This window comes from Salvelinus fontinalis, unplaced genomic scaffold, assembly GCF_029448725.1.
Source record: "Salvelinus fontinalis isolate EN_2023a unplaced genomic scaffold, ASM2944872v1 scaffold_0092, whole genome shotgun sequence".
NCBI lineage: Eukaryota > Metazoa > Chordata > Actinopteri > Salmoniformes > Salmonidae > Salvelinus > Salvelinus fontinalis.
In genome coordinates this window covers 403,402-429,474 of record NW_026600301.1, presented here as the reverse complement: position 1 = coordinate 429,474, position 26,073 = coordinate 403,402, and the positions used below count along the sequence as shown (strand labels likewise).

General features: G+C 54.5%; 1 protein-coding gene across 1 annotated transcript in view; it reads left to right on the top strand.

The window, feature by feature from the left end:
• Window positions 1-26,073, top strand: part of lrp6 (low density lipoprotein receptor-related protein 6) — a gene marked incomplete at its 5' end in the record, with an annotated part of 107,709 nt that overhangs the window by 52,848 nt on the left and 28,788 nt on the right. The window contains 8 exon segments of the mRNA XM_055911769.1: window positions 1,879-2,168; window positions 4,158-4,384; window positions 7,475-7,659; window positions 16,330-16,656; window positions 17,517-17,719; window positions 18,647-18,858; window positions 21,217-21,407; window positions 24,417-24,626. Coding sequence (XP_055767744.1) covers window positions 1,879-2,168; window positions 4,158-4,384; window positions 7,475-7,659; window positions 16,330-16,656; window positions 17,517-17,719; window positions 18,647-18,858; window positions 21,217-21,407; window positions 24,417-24,626 — 1,845 coding nt within the window.

Genomic DNA, 26,073 nt, shown 5'->3' with positions numbered 1-26,073 from the left:
CTCTGTGTATCTGGACAGGGAAGCTACACCAGGCTCTATACTCCACTCTGTGTATCTGGACAGGGAAGCTACACCAGGCTCTATACTCCACTCTGTGTATCTGGACAGGGAAGCTACATCAGGCTCTATACTCCACTCTGTGTATCTGGACAGGGAAGCTACATCAGGCTCTATACTCCACTCTGTGTATCTGGACAGGGAAGCTACACCAGGCTCTATACTCCAGCATTTTGTTTCATATCTGTTTTATCGTTTAAGACAGATTAATTTATAGTGTTTATTAGGAGTTAAAAGTTTCTGGTCCCATGTTCATAGCAGACAGTGACTACAGATTGTGACTCTACAAACTTAATGGCTGCATTTGGTCAGTGGCAGACTGTCGGCGGGGGCAGACTGTCGGCGGGGGCAGACTGTCGGCGGGGGCAGACTGTCGGCGGGGGCAGACTGTCGGCGGGGGCAGACTGTCGGCGGGGGCAGACTGTCGGCGGGGGCAGACTGTCGGCGGGGGCAGACTGTCGGGGGGGGCAGACTGTCGGCGGGGGCAGAGTGTCGGCGGGGGCAGACTGTCGGCGGCGGGGGCAGACTGTCGGCGGGGGGGGGGGGGGGGGCAGACTGTCGGGGGGGCGGACTGTCGGCGGGGGCAGACTGTCGGCGGGGGCAGACTGTCGGCGGGGGCAGACTGTCGGCGGGGGCAGACTGTCGGCGGGGGCAGACTGTCGGCGGGGGCAGACTGTCGGCGGGGGCAGACTGTCGGCGGGGGCAGACTGTCGGCGGGGGCAGACTGTCGGCGGGGGCAGACTGTCGGCGGGGGGGGCAGACTGTCGGCGGGGGGGGCAGACTGTCGGCGGGGGGGGCAGACTGTCGGCGGGGGGGGCAGACTGTCGGCGGGGGCAGTCTGTCGGCGGGGGGGGGGGGGGGGGGGGGGGGGGGGCAGACTGTCGGCGGGGGGGGGCAGACTGTCGGCGGGGGGGGGCAGACTGTCGGCGGCGGGGGCAGACATAACTAAACATGAATATTTCACCTCAGAACATCCTGACTGTTGGATTCTCCTGCTCATCTCTTCTACCCCTGAGATGGTGATTAACACAGAGAATTAACTTTGAAGAATTAACTTGTATCCTCCTCTCTCCTCCTACTGTCTCCCCCGCTACACCTCCCCTCCTGTCCCCTCCTCTCTCCTCCCCTTCTCCTTCCCTCCTGCCCCTCCCCTCTCCTCCTCTCCTGCCCCTCCCCTCTCCTTCCCTCCTGCCTACCACCTCTACTCCTCCCCTCCTGTCCCCTCCTCTCTCCTCCCCCTCTCCTCCCCTCCTCTCTCCTCCCCCTCTCTGCCCCTCCTCTCTCCTCCCCTCCTGTCCCCTCCTCTCTCCTCCCCCTCTCCTCCCCTCCTCTCTCCTCCCCCTCTCTGCCCCTCCCCTCTCCTTCCCTCCTGCCTACCACCTCTACTCCTCCCCTCCTGTCCCCTCCTCTTTCCTCCCCCTCTCCTCCCCTCCTGCCCCTCCTCTCTCCTCCCCCTCTCCTCCCCTCCTGCCCCTCCTCTCCTCCCCTCCTGCCCCTCCTCTCTCCTCCCCTCCTGCCCCTCCTCTCTCCTCCCCTCCTGCCCCTCCTCTCTCCTCCCCCTCTCTGCCCCTCCTCTCTCCTCCCCCTCTCTGCCCCTCCTCTCTCCTCCCCTCTCCTCCCCTCCTGCCCCTCCTCTCTCCTCCCCCTCCTCTCTCCTCCCCCTCTCTGCCCCTCCTCTCTCCTCCCCCTCTCTGCCCCTCCTCTCTCCTCTCTCCTCCCCTTTCCTCCTGTCCTCCCCCTCTCTCCCCCTTTCCTCCTGTACCCTCCTCTCTCCTCCTTCCCTTCTCCCCCTCCTCTCCTCTCTCTCTCCTCCTCTCCCAGGTACCAACCTGTGTGCGGAGTCTAATGGTGGGTGTAGCCACCTCTGCCTGTATAAGCCGGTGGGCGTCCAGTGTGCCTGTCCCATTGGTCTGGAGCTGATAGCTGACCTGTCCACCTGCATCGTCCCAGAAGCCTTCCTCCTCTTCTCCCGTCACACAGACATCAGACGCATCTCCTTGGAAACCAACAACAACGACGTGGCCATCCCGCTGACCGGGGTTAAAGAGGCGTCCGCGCTCGACTTTGACATCACCGACAACCGTATCTACTGGACGGATATCACCTTGAAGGTAAGGAGGTGTCTCTCTCAACCGTATCTGTTTCTTAGGAATGCTCTGTGTCTGTTTCTTAGGAATGCTCTGTGTCTGTTTCTTAGGAATGCTCTGTGACTGTTTCTTAGGAATGCTCTGTGACTGTTTCTTAGGAATGCTCTGTGACTGTTTCTTAGGAATGCTCTGTGTCTGTTTCTTAGGAATGCTCTGTGTCTGTTTCTTAGGAATGCTCTGTGTCTGTTAGGAATGCTCTGTGTCTGTTTCTTAGGAACGCTCTGTGGCTGTTTCTTAGGAACGCTCTGTGACTGTTTGTTAGGAATGCTCTGTGACTGTTTCTTAGGAATGCTCTGTGTCTGTTTGTTAGGAATGCTCTGTGACTGTTTCTTAGGAATGCTCTGTGACTGTTTCTTAGGAATGCTCTGTGACTGTTTCTTAGGAATGCTCTGTGACTGTTTCTTAGGAATGCTCTGTGACTGTTTCTTAGGAATGCTCTGTGACTGTTTCTTAGGAATGCTCTGTGTCTGTTTCTTAGGAATGCTCTGTGACTGTTTCTTAGGAATGCTCTGTGACTGTTTCTTAGGAATGCTCTGTGACTGTTTCTTAGGAATGCTCTGTGACTGTTTCTTAGGAATGCTCTGTGGCTGTTTCTTAGGAATGCTCTGTGACTGTTTCTTAGGAATGCTCTGTCTGTTTCTTAGGAATGCTCTGTGTCTGTTTCTTGGGAATGCTCTGTGACTGTTTCTTAGGAATGATCTGTGTCTGTCTCTTAGGAATGCTCTGTGTCTGTTTGTTAGGAATGCTCTGTGTCTTTCTTAGGAATGCTCTGTGACTGTTTGTTAGGAATGCTCTGTGTCTGTTTGTTAGGAATGCTCTGTGACTGTTTGTTAGGAATGCTCTGTGTCTTTCTTAGGAATGCTCTGTGACTGTTTCTTAGGAATGCTCTGTGTCTGTTTGTTAGGAATGCTCTGTGACTGTTTGTTAGGAATGCTCTGTGTCTGTTTGTTAGGAATGCTCTGTGTCTGTTTGTTAGGAATGCTCTGTGTCTGTTTGTTAGGAATGCTCTGTGTCTGTTTGTTAGGAATGCTCTGTGTCTGTTTGTTAGGAATGCTCTGTGACTTACTTAGGAATGCTCTGTGACTTACTTAGGAATGCTCTGTGACTGTTTCTCTGTGACTGTTTCTTGGGAATGCTCTCTGTCTGTTTCTTAGGAACGCTCTCTGTCTGTTTCTTGGGAATGCTCTGTCACTGTTTCTTAGGAATGCTCTGTGACTGTTTCTTAGGAATGCTCTGTGTCTGTTTCTTAGGAATGCTCTGTGTCTGTTTCTTAGGAATGCTCTGTGACTGTTTCTTAGGAATGCTCTGTGACTGTTTCTTAGGAATGCTCTGTGACTGTTTCTTAGGAATGCTCTGACTGTTTCTTAGGAATGATCTGTGACTGTTTCTTAGGAATGCTCTGTGACTGTTACTTAGGAATGCTCTGTGACTGTTTCTTAGGAATGCTCTGTGACTGTTTCTTAGGAATGCTCTGTGACTGTTTCTTAGGAATGCTCTGTGACTGTTTCTTAGGAATGCTCTGTGACTGTTTCTTAGGAATGCTCTGTGACTGTTTCTTAGGAGTGCTCTGTGACTGTTTCTTAGGAGTGCTCTGTGGCTGTTTCTTAGGAGTGCTCTGTGGCTGTTTCTTAGGAATGCTCTGTGGCTGTTTCTTAGGAATGCTCTGTGACTGTTTCTTAGGAATGCTCTGTGGCTGTTTCTTAGGAATGCTCTGTGACTGTTTCTTAGGAATGCTCTGTGACTGTTTCTTAGGAATGCTCTGTGACTGTTTCTTAGGAATGCTCTGTGACTCTCAGGGTTTTGTGTCGATAACAGGGTAGTTGTGGATGTGTGTATATATATATATAATGATTGTTAATGTTATGACTGTTTTGACCTTGTGGTTTTGCCCACTTCATTATTCCTCAAATGAAGCCAATAGTAACCCCTCTTCCTCTTCATCTTCCTCTCCAGACGATCAGTCGTGCGTTTATGAACGGCAGCTCTCTAGAACACGTGGTGGAGTTTGGCCTGGACTACCCAGAAGGCATGGCGGTGGACTGGCTGGGGAAGAATCTGTACTGGGCGGACACGGGGACCAATCGTATCGAGGTGGCCAAGCTGGACGGACAGCACAGACAGGTCCTAGTCTGGAAAGATCTGGACAGCCCTCGAGCCCTGGCACTGGACCCTGCTGAAGGGTAGGTACTGGACCCTGCTGAAGGGTAGGTACTGGACCCTGCTGAAGGGTAGGTACTGGACCCTGCTGAAGGGTAGGTACTGGACCCTGCTGAAGGGTAGGTACTGGACCCTGCTGAAGGGTAGGTACTGGACCCTGCTGAAGGGTAGGACCCTGCTGAAGGGTAGGTACTGGACCCTGCTGAAGGGTAAGGAGGGATTGATTGGTTACGGTCGGTACATTCAACTAGGGCAGGTAAAAACCACATATCACAGGAAGTGGTATCGAGCCCCGGGGACACCAGTAGTTTCAAGAACCAAACAACCGTAAACAATCAGACCAAACACCTCTCCACCTCAGAACCAAACAACCGTAAACAATCAGACCAAACACCTCTCCACCTCAGAACCAAACAACCGTAAACAATCAGACCAAACATCTCTCTACCTCAGAACCAAACAACCGTAAACAATCAGACCAAACACCTCTCCACCTCAGAACCAAACAACCGTAAACAATCAGACCAAACATTTCTCTACCTCAGAACCAAACAACCGTAAACAATCAGACCAAACACCTCTCCACCTCAGAACCAAACAACCGTAAACAATCAGACCAAACACCTCTCTACCTCAGAACCAAACAACCGTAAACAATCAGACCAAACACCTCTCCACCTCAGAACCAAACAACCGTAAACAATCAGACCAAACACCTCTCCACCTCAGAACCAAACAACCGTAAACAATCAGACCAAACACCTCTCCACCTCAGAACCAAACAACCGTAAACAATCAGACCAAACATCTCTCTACCTCAGAACCAAACAACCGTAAACAATCAGACCAAACATCTCTCTACCTCAGAACCAAACAACCGTAAACAATCAGACCAAACATCTCTCTACCTCAGAACCAAACAACCGTAAACAATCAGACCAAACACCTCTCTACCTCAGAAGTAAAGAAGTGAGGTTAGGTGAGGTTAGGTGATCAGCCTGTCAGTGGAAGTGAATTGTTCACGTCACCTCTGGTTCCTGACTTGTCTTTTCCATGTAAATGACTGCAAGCAGCCCTCTACACTCCTGCCCCTTAATTCTGCCCCTCTATAGAGGACCACAGTATGAGTCATAATACCCAGAAAACCTAGCGGTCAAACTAGGAAATCGTTTTCCACAGTTCATTTTTCCCCATAGGGGATTTTAGAAACACTTCCAATATGGGCTGTGTTTCGTGTAGTCTTACCCTGGCGTGATGTTTCGTGTAGTCCTACCCTGGCGTGATGTTTCGTGTAGTCCTGGCGTGATGTTTCGTGTAGTCCTACCCTGGCGTGATGTTTCGTGTCGTCTTACCCTGGCGTGATGTTTCGTGTCGTCTTACCCTGGCGTGATGTTTCGTGTAGTCCTATCCTGGCGTGATGTTTCGTGTAGTCCTACTCTGGCGTGATGTTTCGTGTAGTCCTACCCTGGCGTGATGTTTCGTGTAGTCCTACCCTGGCGTGATGTTTCGTGTAGTCCTACCCTGGCGTGATGTTTCGTGTAGTCCTACCCTGGCGTGATGTTTCGTGTAGTCCTACCCTGGCGTGATGTTTCGTGTAGTCCTACCCTGGCGTGATGTTTCGTGTAGTCCTACCCTGGCGTGATGTTTCGTGTAGTCCTACCCTGGCGTGATGTTTCGTGTAGTCCTACCCTGGCGTGATGTTTCGTGATGTTTTAATAATCATGTAAATCTCTCTCGTACAAGGTGACTTTTATCAATATATTCACCTGTATTTAGTTTGTATGTAGTTTATCATTTTAAAAGGCTAATTGATCATTAGAAAACCCTTTTGCAATTATGTTAGCACAGCTGAAAACTGTTGTTCTGATTAAAGAAGCAATTAAACTGGCCTTCTTTAGACTAGTTGAGTATCTGGAGCATCAGCATTTGTGGGTTCGATTACAGGCTCAAAATGGCCAGAAACAAAGAACTTTCTTCTGAACCTCGTCAGTTTATTCTTGTTCTGAGAAATTAAGGCTATTCCATGCGAGAAATTGCCAAGAAACTGAAGATCTCGTACAACGCTGTGTACTACTCCCTTCACAGAACAGCGCAAACTGGCTCTAACCAGAATACAAAGAGGAGTGGGAGGCCCCGGTGCACAACTGAGCAAGAGGACAAGTACATTAGAGTGTCTAGTTTGAGAAACAGACGCCACACAAGTCTTCAACTGGCAGCTTCATTAAATAGTACCCGCAAAACACCAGTCTCAACGTCAACAGTGAAGAGGCGACTTCGGGATGCTGGCCTTCTAGGCCACATCTCAGACTGGCCAATAAAAATAAAAGATTAAGATGGGCAAAAGAACACAGACACTGGACAGAGGAACTCTCATTAGCTAGTAAGCTAATGTAATGGGAATATGAGAGACTGGTTCAGGTTTACAGCTAGCTAGCAAGCTAATGTAATGGAAATATGAATAGACTGGTTCAGGCTTACAGTTAGCTAGCAAGCTAATGTAATGACTGGTTCAGGCTAACAGGTAGCTAGTTTGTATGTTTCTGCTCCAAGTTTCTGCTCCAAACTCCTTAGCTGGAGATTTCTTGATTAATGTTTGCTTATTCTGAACATGTTTTAGAACGAAGAAAATGCGTCCTATATAGTTGCTAGGTAACGTGCTAAGATTCATGGGAAGACTCCTATGCCAAGGGGACCAAGTTGACACACACATTGCGGCTTCCACTGCCTTGTTCAGGGGCAAAACAACCTTGTCAGCTCGGGGATTCGAACTTGCAACCTTTCGGTTACTAGCCCAACGCTCTGACCACTAGGCTACCCTGCCGCCCCACTAGTGATTCAGTCTAATCTGTGTTTTAGCCCCTGGTTCTAATATGTCTAATAGTAATTAGTGATTCAGTCTAATCTGTGTTTTAGTCCCTGGGTCTAATAGTAATTAGTGATTCAGTCTAATGTGTTTTAGCCTCTGGTTCTAATATGTCTAATAGTAATTAGTGATTCAGTCTAATCTGTGTTTTAGTCCCTGGGTCTAATATGTCTAATAGTAATTAGTGATTCAGTCTAATCTGTGTTTTAACCCTGGTTCTAATATGTCTAACAGTAATGTCTCTTTCTAGGTTTATGTACTGGACAGAGTGGGGCGGGAAGCCCAAGATTGACCGGTCAGCAATGGACGGGACGGGTCGGGTCACTCTGGTACCCAATGTGGGCCGAGCCAACGGGCTGACCATCGACTATGCCGAGAGACGCCTTTACTGGACGGACCTGGACACCACACTGATAGAGTCATCCAACATGCTGGGTGAGTTACACACACACACACACACACACACACACACACACACACACACACATAGATACACACACACACACACACACACTCCTCTCCTCCTCCCCCAGGTCTAACTCTCCCTCCTCTCCTCCTCCCCCAGGTCTAACTCTCCCTCCTCTCCTCCTCCTCCCCCAGGTCTAACTCTCCCTCCTCTCCTCCTCCTCCCCCAGGTCTAACTCTCCCTCCTCTCCTCCTCCTCCCCCAGGTCTAACTCTCCCTCCTCTCCTCCTCCTCCCCCAGGTCAAACTCTCCCTCCTCTCCTCCTCCTCCCCCAGGTCTAACTCTCTCTCCTCTCCTCCTCCCCCAGGTCTAACTCTCTCTCCTCTCCTCCTCCCCCAGGTCTAACTCTCTCTCCTCTCCTCCTCCCCCAGGTCTAACTCTCTCTCCTCTCCTCCTCCCCCAGGTCTAACTCTCTCTCCTCTCCTCCTCCCCCAGGTCTAACTCTCTCTCCTCTCCTCCTCCCCCAGGTCTAACTCTCTCTCCTCTCCTCCTCCCCCAGGTCTAACTCTCTCTCCTCCTCCTCCCCCAGGTCTAACTCTCTCTCTCCTCCTCCCCCAGGTCTAACTCTCTCTCTCCTCCTCCTCCCCCAGGTCTAACTCTCCTCTCCTCCTCCTCCGCCAGGTCTAACTCTCCTCTCCTCTCCTCCTCCCCCCCAGGTCTAACTCTCCTCTCCTCTCCTCCTCCCCCAGGTCTAACTCTCGCTCCTCTCCTCCTCCCCCAGGTCTAACTCTCGCTCCTCTCCTCCTCCCCCAGGTCTAACTCTCGCTCCTCTCCTCCTCCCCCAGGTCTAACTCTCGCTCCTCTCCTCCTCCCCCAGGTCTAACTCTCGCTCCTCTCCTCCTCCCCCAGGTCTAACTCTCTCTCCTCTCCTCCTCCGCCAGGTCTAACTCTCTCTCCTCTCCTCCCCCCCAGGTCTAACTCTCTCTCCTCTCCTCCTCCCCCAGGTCTAACTCTCGCTCCTCTCCTCCTCCTCCCCCAGGTCTAACTCTCGCTCCTCTCCTCCTCCTCCCCCAGGTCTAACTCTCGCTCCTCTCCTCTCCTCCTCCCCCAGGTCTAACTCTCGCTCCTCTCCTCCTCCTCCCCCAGGTCTAACTCTCCTCTCTTCCTCCTCCCCCAGGCCTAACTCTCCTCTCTTCCTCCTCCCCCAGGGCTAACTCTCCTCTCCTCCTCCTCCTCCCCCAGGTCTAACTCTCCTCTCCTCCTCCTCCCCCAGGTCTAACTCTCCTCTCCTCCTCCTACCCCAGGTCTAACTCTCCTCTCCTCCTCCTCCCCCAGGTTTAACTCTCTCCTCCTCTCCTCCTCCACCCCAGGTCTAACTCTCTCCTCCTCCCCCCCTCCACCCCAGGTCTAACTCTCCTCTCCTCTCCTCCTCCCCCCAGGTCTAACTCTCCTCTCCTCCTCCCCCCCAGGTCTAACTCTCTCTCCTCTCCTCCCCCCCAGGTCTAACTCTCTCTCCTCTCCTCCTCCCCCCCAGGTCTAACTCTCGCTCCTCTCCTCCTCCCCCCCAGGTCTAACTCTCGCTCCTCTCCTCCTCCCCCAGGTCTAACTCTCGCTCCTCTCCTCCTCCCCCAGGTCTAACTCTCCTCTCCTCCTCCTCCCCCAGGTCTAACTCTCCTCTCCTCCTCCCCCAGGTCTAACTCTCCTCTCCTCCTCCTCCCCCAGGTCTAACTCTCCTCTCCTCCTCCTCCCCCAGGTCTAACTCTCCTCTCCTCCTCCTCCCCCAGGTCTAACTCTCCTCTCCTCCTCCTCCCCCAGGTCTAACTCTCCTCTCCTCCTCCTCCCCCAGGTCTAACTCTCTCCTCCTCCTCCCCAGGTCTAACTCTCTCTCCTCTCCTCCTCCCCCCCAGGTCTAACTCTCTCTCCTCTCCTCCTCCCCCCCAGGTCTAACTCTCTCTCCTCTCCTCCTCCTCCCCCAGGTCTAACTCTCTCTCCTCTCCTCCTCCCCCCCAGGTCTAACTCTCTCTCCTCTCCTCCTCCCCCCCAGGTCTAACTCTCTCTCCTCTCCTCTCCTCCTCCCCCAGGTCTAACTCTCTCTCCTCTCCTCTCCTCCTCCCCCAGGTCTAACTCTTTCTCCTCTCCTCTCCTCCTCCCCCAGGTCTAACTCTTTCTCCTCTCCTCTCCTCCTCCCCCAGGTCTAACTCTCTCTCCTCTCCTCCTCCCCCAGGTCTAACTCTCTCTCCTCTCCTCCTCCCCCCCAGGTCTAACTCTCTCTCCTCTCCTCTCCTCCCCCCCAGGTCTAACTCTCTCTCCTCTCCTCCTCCCCCCCAGGTCTAACTCTCTCTCCTCTCCTCCTCCCCCCCAGGTCTAACTCTCTCTCCTCTCCTCCTCCCCCCCAGGTCTAACTCTCTCTCCTCTCCTCCTCCCCCCCAGGTCTAACTCTCTCTCCTCTCCTCCTCCCCCCCAGGTCTAACTCTCTCTCCTCTCCTCCTCCCCCCCAGGTCTAACTCTCTCTCCTCTCCTCCTCCCCCCCAGGTCTAACTCTCTCTCCTCTCCTCCTCCCCCCCAGGTCTAACTCTCTCTCCTCTCCTCCTCCCCCCCAGGTCTAACTCTCTCTCCTCTCCTCCTCCCCCCCAGGTCTAACTCTCTCTCCTCTCCTCCTCCCCCCCAGGTCTAACTCTCTCTCCTCTCCTCCTCCCCCCCAGGTCTAACTCTCTCTCCTCTCCTCCTCCCCCCCAGGTCTAACTCTCTCTCCTCTCCTCCTCCCCCCCAGGTCTAACTCTCTCTCCTCTCCTCCTCCCCCCCAGGTCTAACTCTCTCTCCTCTCCTCCTCCCCCCCAGGTCTAACTCTCTCTCCTCTCCTCCTCCCCCCCAGGTCTAACTCTCTCTCCTCTCCTCCTCCCCCCCAGGTCTAACTCTCTCTCCTCTCCTCCTCCCCCCCAGGTCTAACTCTCTCTCCTCTCCTCCTCCCCCCCAGGTCTAACTCTCTCTCCTCTCCTCCTCCCCCCCAGGTCTAACTCTCTCTCCTCTCCTCCTCCCCCCCAGGTCTAACTCTCTCTCCTCTCCTCCCCCCCCAGGTCTAACTCCCCCCCTCCCCCCCAGGTCTAACTCTCCTCTCCTCCTCCTCCCCCAGGTCTAACTCTCCTCTCCTCCTCCTCCCCCAGGTCTAACTCTCCTCTCCTCCTCCTCCCCCAGGTCTAACTCTCTCTCCTCCTCCTCCCCCAGGTCTAACTCTCTCTCCTCTCCTCCTCCTCCCCCAGGTCTAACTCTCTCTCCTCCTCCTCCCCCAGGTCTAACTCTCTCTCCTCCTCCTCCCCCAGGTCTAACTCTCTCTCCTCCTCCTCCCCCAGGTCTAACTCTCTCTCCTCTCCTCCTCCTCCCCCAGGTCTAACTCTCTCTCCTCCTCCCCCCCAGGTCTAACTCTTCTTCTTTCCTCCCCCCCAGGTCTAACTCTCCTCTCCTCCTCCTCCCCCAGGTCTAACTCTCCTCTCCTCCTCCTCCCCCAGGTCTAACTCTCTCTCCTCCTCCTCCCCCAGGTCTAACTCTCTCTCCTCCTCCTCCCCCAGGTCTAACTCTCTCTCCTCCTCCTCCCCCAGGTCTAACTCTCCTCTCCTCCTCCTCCCCCAGGTCTAACTCTCTCTCCTCTCCTCCTCCCCCCCAGGTCTAACTCTCTCTCCTCTCCTCTCCTCCTCCCCCAGGTCTAACTCTCTCTCCTCTCCTCCTCCCCCAGGTCTAACTCTCTCCTCTCCTCCTCCCCCCCAGGTCTAACTCTCTCCTCTCCTCCTCCCCCCCAGGTCTAACTCTCTCCTCTCCTCCTCCCCCCCAGGTCTAACTCTCTCCTCTCCTCCTCCCCCCCAGGTCTAACTCTCTCCTCTCCTCCTCCCCCCCAGGTCTAACTCTCTCCTCTCCTCCTCCCCCCCAGGTCTAACTCTCTCCTCTCCTCCTCCCCCCCAGGTCTAACTCTCTCTCCTCTCCTCTCCTCCTCCCCAGGTCTAACTCTTTCTCCTCTCCTCTCCTCCTCCTCCCCCAGGTCTAACTCTTTCTCCTCTCCTCCTCCTCCCCCAGGTCTAACTCTTTCTCCTCTCCTCCTCCTCCCCCAGGTCTAACTCTTTCTCCTCTCCTCTCCTCCTCCTCCCCCAGGTCTAACTCTCTCTCCTCTCCTCTCCTCCTCCCCCAGGTCTAACTCTCTCTCCTCTCCTCTCCTCCTCCCCCAGGTCTAACTCTTTCTCCTCTCCTCTCCTCCTCCCCCAGGTCTAACTCTTTCTCCTCTCCTCTCCTCCTCCCCCAGGTCTAACTCTTTCTCCTCTCCTCTCCTCCTCCCCAGGTCTAACTCTTTCTCCTCTCCTCTCCTCCTCCTCCCCCAGGTCTAACTCTTTCTCCTCTCCTCCTCCTCCCCCAGGTCTAACTCTTTCTCCTCTCCTCCTCCTCCCCCAGGTCTAACTCTTTCTCCTCTCCTCTCCTCCTCCTCCCCCAGGTCTAACTCTCTCTCCTCTCCTCTCCTCCTCCCCCAGGTCTAACTCTCTCTCCTCTCCTCTCCTCCTCCCCCAGGTCTAACTCTTTCTCCTCTCCTCTCCTCCTCCCCCAGGTCTAACTCTTTCTCCTCTCCTCTCCTCCTCCCCCAGGTCTAACTCTTTCTCCTCTCCTCTCCTCCTCCCCAGGTCTAACTCTTTCTCCTCTCCTCTCCTCCTCCTCCCCCAGGTCTAACTCTTTCTCCTCTCCTCCTCCTCCCCCAGGTCTAACTCTTTCTCCTCTCCTCCTCCTCCCCCAGGTCTAACTCTTTCTCCTCTCCTCCTCCTCCCCCAGGTCTAACTCTTTCTCCTCTCCTCTCCTCCTCCTCCCCCAGGTCTAACTCTCTCTCCTCTCCTCTCCTCCTCCCCCAGGTCTAACTCTCTCTCCTCTCCTCTCCTCCTCCCCCAGGTCTAACTCTTTCTCCTCTCCTCTCCTCCTCCCCCAGGTCTAACTCTTTCTCCTCTCCTCTCCTCCTCCCCCAGGTCTAACTCTCTCTCCTCCTCCCCCCCAGGTCTAACTCTCTCCCCTCCTCCTCCCCCCCAGGTCTAACTCTCTCCTCTCCTCCTCCCCCCCAGGTCTAACTCTCTCCTCTCCTCCTCCCCCCCAGGTCTAACTCTCTCCTCTCCTCCTCCCCCCCAGGTCTAACTCTCTCCTCTCCTCCTCCCCCCCAGGTCTAACTCTCTCCTCCTCCCCCCCAGGTCTAACTCTCTCTCCTCTCCTCTCCTCCTCCTCCCCCAGGTCTAACTCTTTCTCCTCTCCTCTCCTCCTCCTCCCCCAGGTCTAACTCTTTCTCCTCTCCTCTCCTCCTCCTCCCCCAGGTCTAACTCTCTCTCCTCCTCCCCCCCAGGTCTAACTCTCTCCTCTCCTCCTCCCCCCCAGGTCTAACTCTCTCTCCTCTCCTCTCCTCCTCCCCCCCAGGTCTAACTCTCTCTCCTCTCCTCTCCTCCTCCCCCCCAGGTCTAACTCTCTCTCCTCTCCTCTCCTCCTCCCCCAGGTCTAACTCTTTCTCCTCTCCTCTCCTCCTCCCCCAGGTCTAACTCTCTCTCCTCTCCTCCTCCCCCCCAGGTCTAACTCTCTCTCCTCTCCTCCTCCCCCCCAGGTCTAACTCTCTCTCCTCTCCTCCTCCCCCCCAGGTCTAACTCTCTCTCCTCTCCTCCTCCCCCCCAGGTCTAACTCTCTCTCCTCTCCTCCTCCCCCCCAGGTCTAACTCTCTCTCCTCTCCTCCTCCCCCCCAGGTCTAACTCTCTCTCCTCTCCTCCTCCCCCCCAGGTCTAACTCTCTCTCCTCTCCTCCTCCCCCCCAGGTCTAACTCTCTCTCCTCTCCTCCTCCCCCCCAGGTCTAACTCTCTCTCCTCTCCTCTCCTCCTCCCCCAGGTCTAACTCTCTCTCCTCTCCTCTCCTCCTCCCCCAGGTCTAACTCTTTCTCCTCTCCTCTCCTCCTCCCCCAGGTCTAACTCTTTCTCCTCTCCTCTCCTCCTCCCCCAGGTCTAACTCTCTCTCCTCCTCCCCCCCAGGTCTAACTCTCTCCCCTCCTCCTCCCCCCCAGGTCTAACTCTCTCCTCTCCTCCTCCCCCCCAGGTCTAACTCTCTCCTCTCCTCCTCCCCCCCAGGTCTAACTCTCTCCTCTCCTCCTCCCCCCCAGGTCTAACTCTCTCCTCCTCCCCCCCAGGTCTAACTCTCTCCTCTCCTCCTCCCCCCCAGGTCTAACTCTCTCCTCCTCCCCCCCAGGTCTAACTCTCTCTCCTCTCCTCTCCTCCTCCCCCAGGTCTAACTCTTTCTCCTCTCCTCTCCTCCTCCTCCCCCAGGTCTAACTCTTTCTCCTCTCCTCTCCTCCTCCTCCCCCAGGTCTAACTCTCTCTCCTCCTCCCCCCCAGGTCTAACTCTCTCCTCTCCTCCTCCCCCCCAGGTCTAACTCTCTCTCCTCTCCTCTCCTCCTCCCCCCCAGGTCTAACTCTCTCTCCTCTCCTCTCCTCCTCCCCCAGGTCTAACTCTTTCTCCTCTCCTCTCCTCCTCCCCCAGGTCTAACTCTCTCTCCTCTCCTCCTCCCCCCCAGGTCTAACTCTCTCTCCTCTCCTCCTCCCCCCCAGGTCTAACTCTCTCTCCTCTCCTCCTCCCCCCCAGGTCTAACTCTCTCTCCTCTCCTCCTCCCCCCCAGGTCTAACTCTCTCTCCTCTCCTCCTCCCCCCCAGGTCTAACTCTCTCTCCTCTCCTCCTCCCCCCCAGGTCTAACTCTCTCTCCTCTCCTCCTCCCCCCCAGGTCTAACTCTCTCTCCTCTCCTCCTCCCCCCCCCCAGGTCTAACTCTCTCTCCTCTCCTCCTCCCCCCCAGGTCTAACTCTCTCTCCTCTCCTCCTCCCCCCCAGGTCTAACTCTCTCTCCTCTCCTCCTCCCCCCCAGGTCTAACTCTTTCTCCTCTCCTCTCCTCCTCCCCCAGGTCTAACTCTTTCTCCTCTCCTCTCCTCCTCCCCCAGGTCTAACTCTCTCTCCTCCTCCCCCCCAGGTCTAACTCTCTCCTCTCCTCTCCTCCTCCCCCCCAGGTCTAACTCTCTCTCCTCTCCTCTCCTCCTCCCCCCCAGGTCTAACTCTCTCTCCTCTCCTCTCCTCCTCCCCCAGGTCTAACTCTCTCTCCTCTCCTCCTCCCCCCCCCAGGTCTAACTCTCTCTCCTCTCCTCCTCCCCCCCAGGTCTAACTCTCTCTCCTCTCCTCCTCCCCCCCAGGTCTAACTCTCTCTCCTCTCCTCCTCCCCCCCAGTTCTAACTCTCTCTCCTCCTCCCCCCCAGTTCTAACTCTCTCTCCTCCTCCCCCCCAGGTCTAACTCTCTCTCCTCCTCCCCCCTGGTCTAACTCTCTCTCCTCCTCCCCCCCAGGTCTAACTCTCTCTCCTCCTCCCCCCCAGGTCTAACTCTCTCTCCTCCTCCCCCCCAGGTCTAATTCTCTCTCCTCCTCCCCCCCAGGTCTAACTCTCTCTCCTCCTCCCCCCCAGGTCTAACTCTCTCTCCTCCTCCCCCCCAGGTCTAACTCTCTCTCCTCCTCCCCCCCAGGTCTAACTCTCTCTCCTCCTCCCCCCCAGGTCTAACTCTCTCTCCTCCTCCCCCCCAGGTCTAACTCTCTCTCCTCCTCCCCCCCAGGTCTAACTCTCTCTCCTCCTCCCCCCCAGGTCTAACTCTCTCTCCTCCTCCCCCCCAGGTCTAACTCTCTCTCCTCCTCCCCCCCAGGTCTAACTCTCTCTCCTCCTCCCCCCCAGGTCTAACTCTCTCTCCTCCTCCCCCCCAGGTCTAACTCTCTCTCCTCCTCCCCCCCAGGTCTAACTCTCTCCTCTCCTCCTCCCCCCCAGGTCTAACTCTCTCCTCTCCTCCTCCCCCCCAGGTCTAACTCTCTCCTCTCCTCCTCCCCCCCAGGTCTAACTCTCTCCTCTCCTCCTCCCCCCCAGGTCTAACTCTCTCCTCTCCTCCTCCCCCCCAGGTCTAACTCTCTCCTCTCCTCCTCCCCCCCAGGTCTAACTCTCTCCTCTCCTCCTCCCCCCCAGGTCTAACTCTCTCTCCTCTCCTCTCCTCCTCCCCCAGGTCTAACTCTTTCTCCTCTCCTCTCCTCCTCCTCCCCCAGGTCTAACTCTCTCCTCTCCTCCTCCCCCCAGGTCTAACTCTCTCCTCTCCTCCTCCCCCCCAGGTCTAACTCTCTCCTCTCCTCCTCCCCCCCAGGTCTAACTCTCTCCTCTCCTCCTCCCCCCCAGGTCTAACTCTCTCCTCTCCTCCTCCCCCCCAGGTCTAACTCTCTCCTCTCCTCCTCCCCCCCAGGTCTAACTCTCTCCTCTCCTCCTCCCCCCCAGGTCTAACTCCTCTCCTCCTCCCCCCCAGGTCTAACTCTCTCTCCTCTCCTCTCCTCCTCCCCCCCAGGTCTAACTCTCTCTCCTCTCCTCTCCTCCTCCCCCCCAGGTCTAACTCTCTCTCCTCTCCTCTCCTCCTCCCCCCCAGGTCTAACTCTCTCTCCTCTCCTCTCCTCCTCCCCCCCAGGTCTAACTCTCTCTCCTCTCCTCTCCTCCTCCCCCCCAGGTCTAACTCTCTCTCCTCTCCTCTCCTCCTCCCCCCCAGGTCTAACTCTCTCTCCTCTCCTCTCCTCCTCCCCCCCAGGTCTAACTCTCTCTCCTCTCCTCTCCTCCTCCCCCAGGTCTAACTCTCTCCTCTCCTCTCCTCCCCCAGGTCTGGAGCGTGAGGTTATAGCAGACGACCTCCCCCACCCCTTTGGTCTGACTCAGTACCAGGACTACATCTATTGGACGGACTGGTCTCAGCGCAGCATCGAACGGGCCAATAAGACTTCGGGCCAGAACCGGACGGTCATCCAGGGTCACCTAGACTACGTGATGGACATCTTGGTCTTCCACTCGTCACGCCAGGGGGGCTGGAACGCCTGCGCCTCCACCAATGGGCAATGCTCACACCTCTGTCTGGCTGTACCAATCAGCAGCTTCGTCTGCGGATGCCCCGCCCACTTCTCCCTCAACTATGACAACAAGACCTGCAGTGGTGAGACACACACACACACACACACACAGACACACGGTACTAGGCCTGTAACTGGGCTGTAGCTCCCACAGCATAGCCAAGAAAAACAGCCACAGGCCATTATTCCTCCTCCACCAAACTTTACAGTTAGCACTATGAATTGGGGCAGGTAGCGATCTCCTGGCATCCTCCTAAACCCAGATTTGTCCGTCAGACTGTCAGATGGTGAAGCGTGATTCATGAGTGGTCCCGTGTGGCTCAGTTGGTAGAGCATGGCACTTGCAACGCCAGGGTTGTGGGTTCAATTCCCACGGGGGACCAGGGTTCAATTCCCACGTGGGGACCAGGATGAATATGTATGAACTTTCCAATTTGTAAGTCGCTCTGGATAAGAGCGTCTGCTAAACGACATAAATGTAAATGTAAATGTAATTCATCACTCCAGGGAAAGCGTTTCCACTGCCCAAGAGCTTTACACCACTCCAGCCGACGCTTGGCATTGCCCATGGTGATCTTAGGCTTGTGTGCGGCTGCTCGGCCACGGAAACCCATTTCATGAAGCTCCTAACAAACAGTCCTGGTGCTGACGTTGCTTCCAGAGGCAGTTTGGAACTCGGTTGCAACCGAGGACAGACGAGTTTTACTCGCTGCACTCAGCGGTTTCTGTGAGCTTGTGTGGTCTACCACTTCCCGGCTGAGCCGTTGTTGCTCCTAGACGTTTCCACTTCACAATAACAGCACTTACAGTTGACCCGGGGGGCAGCTCTAGCAGTTGACCGGGGGGGCAGCTCTAACAGTTGACCTGGGGGGCCCCCACGTCCTTCCTCCCGTTCAGTCAGAGTAATTGTTGTAATGGTCTCCTCCTCCTCCTCCTCCTCCAGCCCCCACGTCCTTCCTCCTGTTCAGTCAGAAGTCGGCCATTAACCGGATGGTGATGGATGAGCATCAGTCTCCGGACATCATCCTTCCCATCCACAGTCTGAGGAACGTCAGGGCCGTAGACTACGACCCGCTGGATAAACAGCTGTACTGGATCGACTCCAAACAGAACGCCATCCGCAGAGCGCAGGAGAACGGGAACATGGTAGGTGACCCCTGACCCCCGACCCGCTGACCCTGAACATGGTAGGTGACCCCCGACCCGCTGACTCTGAATATGGTAGGTGACCCCCGACCCGCTGACCCTGAACATGGTAGGTGACCCCCGACCCGCTGACCCTGAACACGGTAGGTGACCCCCGACCCGCTGACCCTGAACACGGTAGGTGACCCCCGACCCGCTGACCCTGAACATGGTAGGTGACCCCCGACCCGCTGACCCTGAACATGGTAGGTGACCCCCGACCCGCTGACCCTGAACATGGTAGGTGACCCCCGACCCGCTGACCCTGAACATGGTAGGTGACACCTGACCCCCGACCCGCTGACCCCGCCTCCATAAACCACATCCTATCAGAGTATGAGTTGACTGACAGCCTGTTCCTCCTATCAGAGTATGAGTTGACTGACGTCCTGTTCCTCCTATCAGAGTATGAGTTGACTGACGGCCTGTTCCTCCTATCAGAGTATGAGTTGACTGACGTCCTGTTCCTCCTATCAGAGTATGAGTTGACTGACGGCCTGTTCCTCCTATCAGAGTATGAGTTGACTGACGTCCTGTTCCTCCTATCCTATCAGAGTATGAGTTGACTGACGGCCTGTTCCTCCTATCAGAGTATGAGTTGACTGACGGCCTGTTCCTCCTATCAGAGTATGAGTTGACTGACAGCCTGTTCCTCCTATCAGAGTATGAGTTGACTGACGGCCTGTTCCTCCTATCAGAGTATGAGTTGACTGACGGCCTGTTCCTCCTATCAGAGTATGAGTTGACTGACGTCCTGTTCCTCCTATCCTATCAGAGTATGAGTTGACTGACGGCCTGTTCCTCCTATCAGAGTATGAGTTGACTGACGCCCTGTTCCTCCTATCCTATCAGAGTATGATTTGACTGACGGCCTGTTCCTCCAATCAGAGTATGACGGTGGTGTGGAGCCCAGTGGGCGGTCCTAACCTGGGCCTCCAGCCGTTTGACCTGAGCATCGACATCTACAGCCGCTTCATCTACTGGACCAGCGAGGTCACTAATGTTATCAACGTGACGAGGATCGACGGCCGCCGGGTGGGAGTGGTGCTGAGAGGAGAACACGACAGACCCAGAACCATCGTGGTCAACCCAGAGCGAGGGTTAGTAGTCGAGGAAACGCTGTGTGTGTCGTCTCCTTTCCTCTGTCGTCTCCTTTCCTCTGTCGTCTCCTTTCCTCTGTCGTCTCCTTTCCTCTGTCGTCTCCTTTCCTCTGTCGTCTCCTTTCCTCTGTCGTCTCCTTTCCTCTGTCGTCTCCTTTCCTCTGTCGTCTCCTTTCCTCTGTCGTCTCCTTTCCTCTGTCGTCTCCTTTCCTCTGTCGTCTCCTTTCCTCTGTCGTCTCTATTCCTCTGTCGTCTCCTTTCCTCTGTCGTCTCCTTTCCTCTGTCGTCTCCTTTCCTCTGTCGTCTCCTTTCCTCTGTCGTCTCTATTCCTCTGTCGTCTCTATTCCTCTGTCGTCTCCTTTCCTCTGTCGTCTCCTTTCCTCTGTCGTCTCCTTTCCTCTGTCGTCTCCTTTCCTCTGTCGTCTCCTTTCCTCTGTCGTCTCCTTTCCTCTGTCGTCTCTATTCCTCTGTCGTCTCCTTTCCTCTGTCGTCTCCTTTCCTCTGTCGTCTCTATTCCTCTGTCGTCTCTATTCCTCTGTCGTCTCTATTCCTCTGTCGTCTCTATTCCTCTGTCGTCTCTATTCCTCTGTCGTCTCCTTTCCTCTGTCGTCTCCTTTCCTCTGTCGTCTCCTTTCCTCTGTCGTCTCCTTTCCTCTGTCGTCTCCTTTCCTCTGTCGTCTATATTCCTCTGTCGTCTCTATTCCTCTGTCGTCTCCTTTCCTCTGTCGTCTCTATTCCTCTGTCGTCTCTATTCCTCTGTCGTCTATATTCCTCTGTCGTCTCTATTCCTCTGTCGTCTCCTTTCCTCTGTCGTCTATATTCCTCTGTCGTCTCCTTTCCTCTGTCGTCTATATTCCTCTGTCGTCTCTATTCCTCTGTCGTCTCCTTTCCTCTGTCGTCTCTATTCCTCTGTCGTCTCCTTTCCTCTGTCGTCTCCATTCCTCTGTCGTCTCCTTTCCTCTGTCGTCTATATTCCTCTGTCGTCTCTATTCCTCTGTCGTCTCCTTTCCTCTATCGTCTCCTTTCCTCTGTCGTCTATATTCCTCTGTCGTCTCCTTTCCACTGTCGTCTATATTCCTCTGTCGTCTATATTCCTCTGTCGTCTCCTTTCCTCTGTCGTCTCTATTCCTCTGTCGTCTCCTTTCCTCTGTCGTCTCCTTTCCTCTGTCGTCTATATTCCTCTGTCGTCTATATTCCTCTGTCAGCACAGTTGTTTTGTTGGGGGGTCACAGACAGACTCCTGTCCCAGAGAGGGGGGGTCCGTGTTGCCTCGTCGTGTTTTATTTGGCCCGTATGACGGGGGCTATATCCAAAGGATTCATCCGGAATAAATCTGAAAAGTATAATAATAGTTGGTAGAAATGAAAGGGAACAGTTTGGAGAATATTGTACAAATGATTAGACCAAAGATGGGGACACAACAGTTCACGTGACACGAGACTGAATCCAAACATCACACTGTTGATTTGATGGGCATTTTACATGTACTGTACCCTTCACCTCGTGTTGATAACGACATCCTGAAAAATGTGGGGTAGGACTCTTCCTGGAAAAATGTGGGGTAGGACTCTTCCTGGAAAAATGTGAGGTAGGACTCTTCCTGGAAAAATGTGGGGTAGGACTTTTCCTGGAAAAATGTGGGGTAGGACTCTTCCTGGAAAAATGTGAGGTAGGACTCTTCCTGGAAAAATGTGGGGTAGGACTTTTCCTGGAAAAATGTGGGGTAGGACTCTTCCTGGAAAAATGTGGGGTAGGACTCTTCCTGGAAAAATGTGGGGTAGGACTTTTCCTGGAAAAATGTGGGGTAGGACTCTTCCTGGAAAAATGTGGGGTAGGACTCTTCCTGGAAAAATGTGGGGTAGGACTCTTCCTGGAAAAATGTGGGGTAGGACTTTTCCTGGAAAAATGTGGGGTAGGACTCTTCCTGGAAAAATGTGAGGTAGGACTCTTCCTGGAAAAATGTGGGGTAGGACTCTTCCTGGAAAAATGTGGGGTAGGACTCTTCCTGGAAAAATGTGAGGTAGGACTCTTCCTGGAAAAATGTGGGGTAGGACTTTTCCTGGAAAAATGTGGGGTAGGACTCTTCCTGGAAAAATGTGAGGTAGGACTCTTCCTGGGGGAAAATGTGAGGTAGGACTCTTCCTGGGGGAAAATGTGAGGTAGGACTCTTCCTGGGGGAAAATGTGAGGTAGGACTCTTCCTGGGGGAAAATGTGAGATAGGACTCTTCCTGGGGGAAAATGTGAGGTAGGACTCTTCCTGGAAAAATTTGTGGGTGCAACATAAGACAAATACTCTTGTACCTCTCCAGATGGACACAGCCGTCGTGTCTGTTAATATTGTCTCTCTCTCTCTCCAGGTACATGTACTTCACCAATCTGCAGGATCGCAGTCCTAAGATAGAACGAGCGGCGCTGGACGGGACAGAGAGAGAGGTGCTGTTCTTCAGTGGCTTGGGGAAGCCCGTTGCCCTGGCCGTAGACAATGAGGTCGGCAAGCTGTTCTGGGCCGACTCCGACCTCCGACGCATCGAGAGCAGTGACCTATCAGGTGCCTACCAACCTCGCGTCATAGCCAATCACTGATCTGCTTGGCCGGGGTCATAGCCAATCACTGATCTGCCTGGCCGGGGTCATAGCCAATCACTGATCTGCCTGGCCGGGGTCATAGCCAATCACTGATCTGCCTGGCCGGGGTCATAGCCAATCACTGCGCTAGCTCCTTGGGGTCTTAACCAATCACTGATCTGCCTGGGCCTTGTCATAGTTCAATAGGGCTCCAGGAGAGGAGGGGGTGGTGTGGAGTGGGGGGAGGTAAAGGGAGAGGGTGGGGTGCAAAGTGAACACCATCAGCCTGGAGACCCCCTCATTGTGGAGACCCCCCCTCATTGTGGAGGCCCCCCCTCATTGTGGAGGCCCCCCCTCATTGTGGAGGCCCCCCCTCATTGTGGAGGCCCCCCCTCATTGTGGAGGCTCCCCCTCATTGTGGAGGCCCCCCCTCATTGTGGAGGCTCCCCCTCATTGTGGAGGCCCCCCCTCATTGTGGAGGCCCCCCCTCATTGTGGAGGCCCCCCTCATTGTGGAGGCCCCCCTCATTGTGGAGGCCCCCCTCATTGTGGAGGCCCCCCTCATTGTGGAGGCCCCCCCTCATTGTGGAGGCCCCCCCTCATTGTGGAGGCCCCCCCTCATTGTGGAGGCCCCCCCTCATTGTGGAGAGGCCCCCCTCATTGTGGAGGCCCCCCTCATTGTGGAGGCCCCCCCTCATTGTGGAGAGGCCCCCCTCATTGTGGAGAGGCCCCCCTCATTGTGGAGAGGCCCCCCTCATTGTGGAGAACCCCCTCAGGCTGATTTTAGGAGGAGTCAGATATTGGAGTTAACTACATTAGATGGTGTTTCACATTAGAACCTCCTGTCCTTATCTGGTTGTCTGGAGCAGTTTTCAGAGCCATCCTGATTATCTTGTCTCGTTAAGAAGTTACACCCTCACCGCTAGACCTTTACGTCTCTTCTCATTAGAACCTCCTGTCCTTATCTGGTTGTCTGGAGCAGCTTTCAGAGCCATCCTGATTATCTTGTCTCGTTAAGAAGTTCCCCCTCACCGCTAGACCTTTACGTCTCTTCTCATTGGAACCTCCTGTCCTTATCTGGTTGTCTGGAGCAGCTTTCAGAGCCATCCTGATTATCTTGTCTCGTTAAGAAGTTCCCCCTCACCGCTAGACCTTTACGTCTCTTCTCATTGGAACCTCCTGTCCTTATCTGGTTGTCTGGAGCAGCTTTCAGAGCCATCCTGATTATCTTGTCTCGTTAAGAAGTTCCCCCTCACCGCTAGACCTTTACGTCTCTTCTCATTGGAACCTCCTGTCCTTATCTGGTTGTCTGGAGCAGCTTTCAGAGCCATCCTGATTATCTTGTCTCGTTAAGAAGTTCCCCCTCACCGCTAGACCTTTACGTCTCTTCTCATTGGAACCTCCTGTCCTTATCTGGTTGTCTGGAGCAGTTTTCAGAGCCATCCTGATTATCTTGTCTCGTTAAGAAGTTCCCCCTCACCGCTAGACCGTTAAGTCTCTTCTCATTCTCAGACTGCAGTTAGACTCTTCTTCTGTCCTCCGTTTAATGTTCTGTTACCTCTCCATCCTCTCTTTTCCTTCCTCTCCTTAGTTCTCCTTCCTCTCTCCTCAGTTGTCCTTCCTCTCTCCTCAGTTCTCCTTCCTCTCTCCTCAGTTGTCCTTCCTCTCTCCTCAGTTGTCCTTCCTCTCTCCTCAGTTGTCCTTCCTCTCTCCTCAGTTGTCCTTCCTCTCTCCTCAGTTGTCCTTCCTCTCTCCTCAGTTGTCCTTCCTCTCTCCTCAGTTCTCCTTCCTCTCTCCTTAGTTGTCCTTCCTCTCTCCTCAGTTGTCCTTCCTCTCTCCTCAGTTGTCCTTCCTCTCTCCTCAGTTGTCCTTCCTCTCTCCTCAGTTGTCCTTCCTCTCTCCTCAGTTGTCCTTCCTCTCTCCTCAGTTCTCCTTCCTCTCTCCTCAGTTCTCCTTCCTCTCTCCTTAGTTGTCCTTCCTCTCTCCTCAGTTGTCCTTCCTCTCTCCTCAGTTCTCCTTCCTCTCTCCTCAGTTGTCCTTCCTCTCTCCTCAGTTGTCCTTCCTCTCTCCTCAGTTCTCCTTCCTCTCTCCTCAGTTGTCCTTCCTCTCTCCTCAGTTGTCCTTCCTCTCTCTCCTCAGTTGTCCTTCCTCTCTCCTCAGTTGTCCTTCCTCTCTCCTCAGTTGTCCTTCCTCTCTCCTCAGTTGTCCTTCCTCTCTCCTCAGTTGTCCTTCCTCTCTCCTCAGTTGTCCTTCCTCTCTCCTCAGTTGTCCTTCCTCTCTCCTCAGTTGTCCTTCCTCTCTCCTCAGTTCTCCTTCCTCTCTCCTTAGTTGTCCTTCCTCTCTCCTCAGTTGTCCTTCCTCTCTCCTCAGTTGTCCTTCCTCTCTCCTCAGTTGTCCTTCCTCTCTCCTCAGTTGTCCTTCCTCTCTCCTCAGTTGTCCTTCCTCTCTCCTCAGTTCTCCTTCCTCTCTCCTCAGTTCTCCTTCCTCTCTCCTTAGTTGTCCTTCCTCTCTCCTCAGTTGTCCTTCCTCTCTCCTCAGTTCTCCTTCCTCTCTCCTCAGTTGTCCTTCCTCTCTCCTCAGTTGTCCTTCCTCTCTCCTCAGTTCTCCTTCCTCTCTCCTCAGTTGTCCTTCCTCTCTCCTCAGTTGTCCTTCCTCTCTCTCCTCAGTTGTCCTTCCTCTCTCCTCAGTTGTCCTTCCTCTCTCCTCAGTTGTCCTTCCTCTCTCCTCAGTTGTCCTTCCTCTCTCCTCAGTTGTCCTTCCTCTCTCCTCAGTTGTCCTTCCTCTCTCCTCAGTTGTCCTTCCTCTCTCCTCAGTTGTCCTTCCTCTCTCCTCAGTTGTCCTTCCTCTCTCCTCAGTTGTCCTTCCTCTCTCCTCAGTTGTCCTTCCTCTCTCCTCAGTTGTCCTTCCTCTCTCTCCTCAGTTGTCCTTCCTCCGTTCCTTCACTTCCTGACCCTTTTACCCTCTTCCATGTTTTGCCCCTCCCCCTCCTCCAGGAGCCAATCGTATAGTGATTGAGGACTCCAACATCCTCCAGCCGGTTGGTCTGACGGTGTTTGGTAACCACCTGTACTGGATCGACCGTCAGCAGCAGATGATTGAACGCATAGACAAGACGACCAGGGAGGGAAGGACCAAGATCCAGGCTCGCATCGCCTCTCTCAGCGACATTCACGCTGTCTACGACCTCGACATGAGAGAGTACAGTAAGTACCCTGACCTCTGACCCCTCTCTCAGCGACATTCCCGCTGTCTACGACCTCGACATGAGAGAGTACAGTAAGTACCCTGACCTCTGACCCCTCTCTCAGCGACATTCACGCTGTCTACGACCTCGACATGAGAGAGTACAGTAAGTACCCTGACCTCTGACCCCTCTCTCAGCGACATTCACGCTGTCTACGACCTCGACATGAGAGAGTACAGTAAGTACCCTGACCTCTGACCCCTCTCTCAGCGACATTCACGCTGTCTACGACCTCGACATGAGAGAGTACAGTAAGTACCCTGACCTCTGACCCCTCTCTCAGCGACATTCACGCTGTCTACGACCTCGACATGAGAGAGTACAGTAAGTACCCTGACCTCTGACTCGCTGACCCCTGACCTCTACTCAGCAGCTAGACATGAGAGTACAGTAAGTACCCTGACCTCTAACCCCTCTACTCAGCAGCTAGACATGAGAGTACAGTAAGTACCCTGACCTCTGACCTCTACTCAGCAGCTAGACATGAGAGTACAGTAAGTACCCTGACCTTTGACCCCCTGACCTCTACTCAGCAGCTAGACTTGAGAGTACAGTAAGTACCCTGACCTCTGACCCCTCTACTCAGCAGCTAGACATGAGAGTACAGTAAGTACCCTGACCTCTAACCCCCTGACCCCTCTACTCAGCAGCTAGACATGAGAGTACAGTAAGTACCCTGACCTCTACTCAGCAGCTAGACATGAGAGTACAGTAAGTACCCTGACCCCTGACCTCTACTCAGCAGCTAGACATGAGAGTACAGTAAGTACCCTGACCCCTGACCTCTACTCAGCAGCTAGACATGAGAGTACAGTAAGTACCCTGACCCCTGACCCCTCTACTCAGCAGCTAGACATGAGAGTACAGTAAGTACCCTGACCTCTGACCCCTCTACTCAGCAGCTAGACATGAGAGTACAGTAAGTACCCTGACCTCTAACCCCCTGACCCCTCTACTCAGCAGCTAGACATGAGTACAGTAAGTACCCTGACCTCTGACCCCTCTACTCAGCAGCTAGATATGAGAGTACAGTCAGTACCCTGACCTCTAACCCCCTGACCCCTCTACTCAGCAGCTAGACATGAGTACAGTAAGTACCCTGACCTCTGACCCCTGACCCCTCTACTCAGCAGCTAGACATGAGAGTACAGTCAGTACCCTGACCTCTAACCCCCTGACCCCTCTACTCAGCAACTAGACATGAGAGTACAGTAAGTACCCTGACCTCTGACCCCTGACCCCTCTACTCAGCAGCTAGACATGAGAGTACAGTAAGTACCCTGACCTCTGACCCCTGACCCCTCTACTCAGCAGCTAGACATGAGAGTACAGTAAGTACCCTGACCTCTAACCCCCTGACCCCTCTACTCAGCAACTAGACATGAGAGTACAGTAAGTACCCTGAC